Source organism: Antrostomus carolinensis, unplaced genomic scaffold (genome assembly GCF_000700745.2).
Source record: "Antrostomus carolinensis isolate BGI_N321 unplaced genomic scaffold, ASM70074v2 C13391168, whole genome shotgun sequence".
Classification (NCBI taxonomy): domain Eukaryota; kingdom Metazoa; phylum Chordata; class Aves; order Caprimulgiformes; family Caprimulgidae; genus Antrostomus; species Antrostomus carolinensis.
Genome location: NW_010355448.1, coordinates 1 through 984, shown reverse-complemented (window position 1 = coordinate 984; position 984 = coordinate 1). Strand labels below are relative to the sequence as shown.

Sequence of the window (984 nt, the reverse complement as noted above, 5' to 3'; positions counted from 1 at the left end):
TCATGCTAAACTTTACTCCCATATATAGTTACTTCAAATTCAGCAGTCTGCAATAGTAAATGCAAGTAGGAATTTGCAGAATTTAAACAAGTAAATGGCACACCTTTTAAAAAAAACAATCCATTTAAAAACCCAAAAACCATTTTGAATTGTTGAGTAACTCTAAGAACTATCACACCCCTTAAACATACTAACTTCTCACATGCAAATTGTAATGTGGTGTGAATACCCAGAGCAAAGCACTGCAGAATATTCCATACCTGTATGAATTCTGATGTGCTCTATGAGCCTTGCTGTTCCTTTGCTGGCATAGTTGCAGTATCGACACTTTAACTTCCCATCAAATGTCCTTTCAAACCCATCCACTAACATTCCTGAGTTTTCATCCAGTGAAACTTCAACAGAAGGATGATCCAGACCATTCTGATCACCTTCTGTCCCAGCTGTGAACAACGCAACAGAGATTTCAATCAAGAATCAGCAGGATACTATCTTATCACGCTGTGAGAACATGTCAAATATCCTTTGATTCTCTACGTCCTTGGTCTTTAAATATACAGAACTGTAAGAACAAAAACCTGATTAAAACAAAGGTACAGACACATCTTTTGTGATGTGAAAACAACTATCAGAAATTCCACACAGCTGTAGTAGTCTGCAGGAGTACCTGGAATGTAAAGAGTGCAGTCACTCTCAAAAAAACCCAAATTTGATAGCACTGGAATTAGCTCACCTCCCTGAAGAGTCTCTGCTTCCTTGTCCCCACTAACCGATCCAGAAATCATATTTACATGGTGAGTCTGCTGTGTAAGATATTCCTGAAAATCTTTTACAAAGTCCAAAGGTTCTGGCTTCTTTTCACCCATATTCACTCTTTACGTTTACAGCTGCTTGTGCCTAGAAGGAAAAGTATTTTCAAAACACAACTGTCATGTAATTTGAATTTGAATGCATTCATTAAAACAAGCTTGGTTTGGGGGTTTG

At 37.7% G+C, this 984-nt stretch overlaps 1 protein-coding gene across 1 annotated transcript; it reads right to left on the bottom strand.

Annotated features, from left to right (window-relative positions):
• Window positions 1-260: 260 nt before the first annotated feature.
• On the bottom strand, window positions 261-898 carry LOC104518885 (zinc finger protein Pegasus; the record flags this gene model as incomplete). The annotated part of the gene is made up of 2 exons (XM_010176625.1): window positions 734-898; window positions 261-443 (listed from the first exon to the last, which is right to left on the bottom strand). Coding segments are annotated over exons 1-2 (316 nt in total), but the record flags the coding sequence as incomplete, so codon positions are not given.
• Between the last annotated feature and the right edge of the window lie 86 nt (window positions 899-984).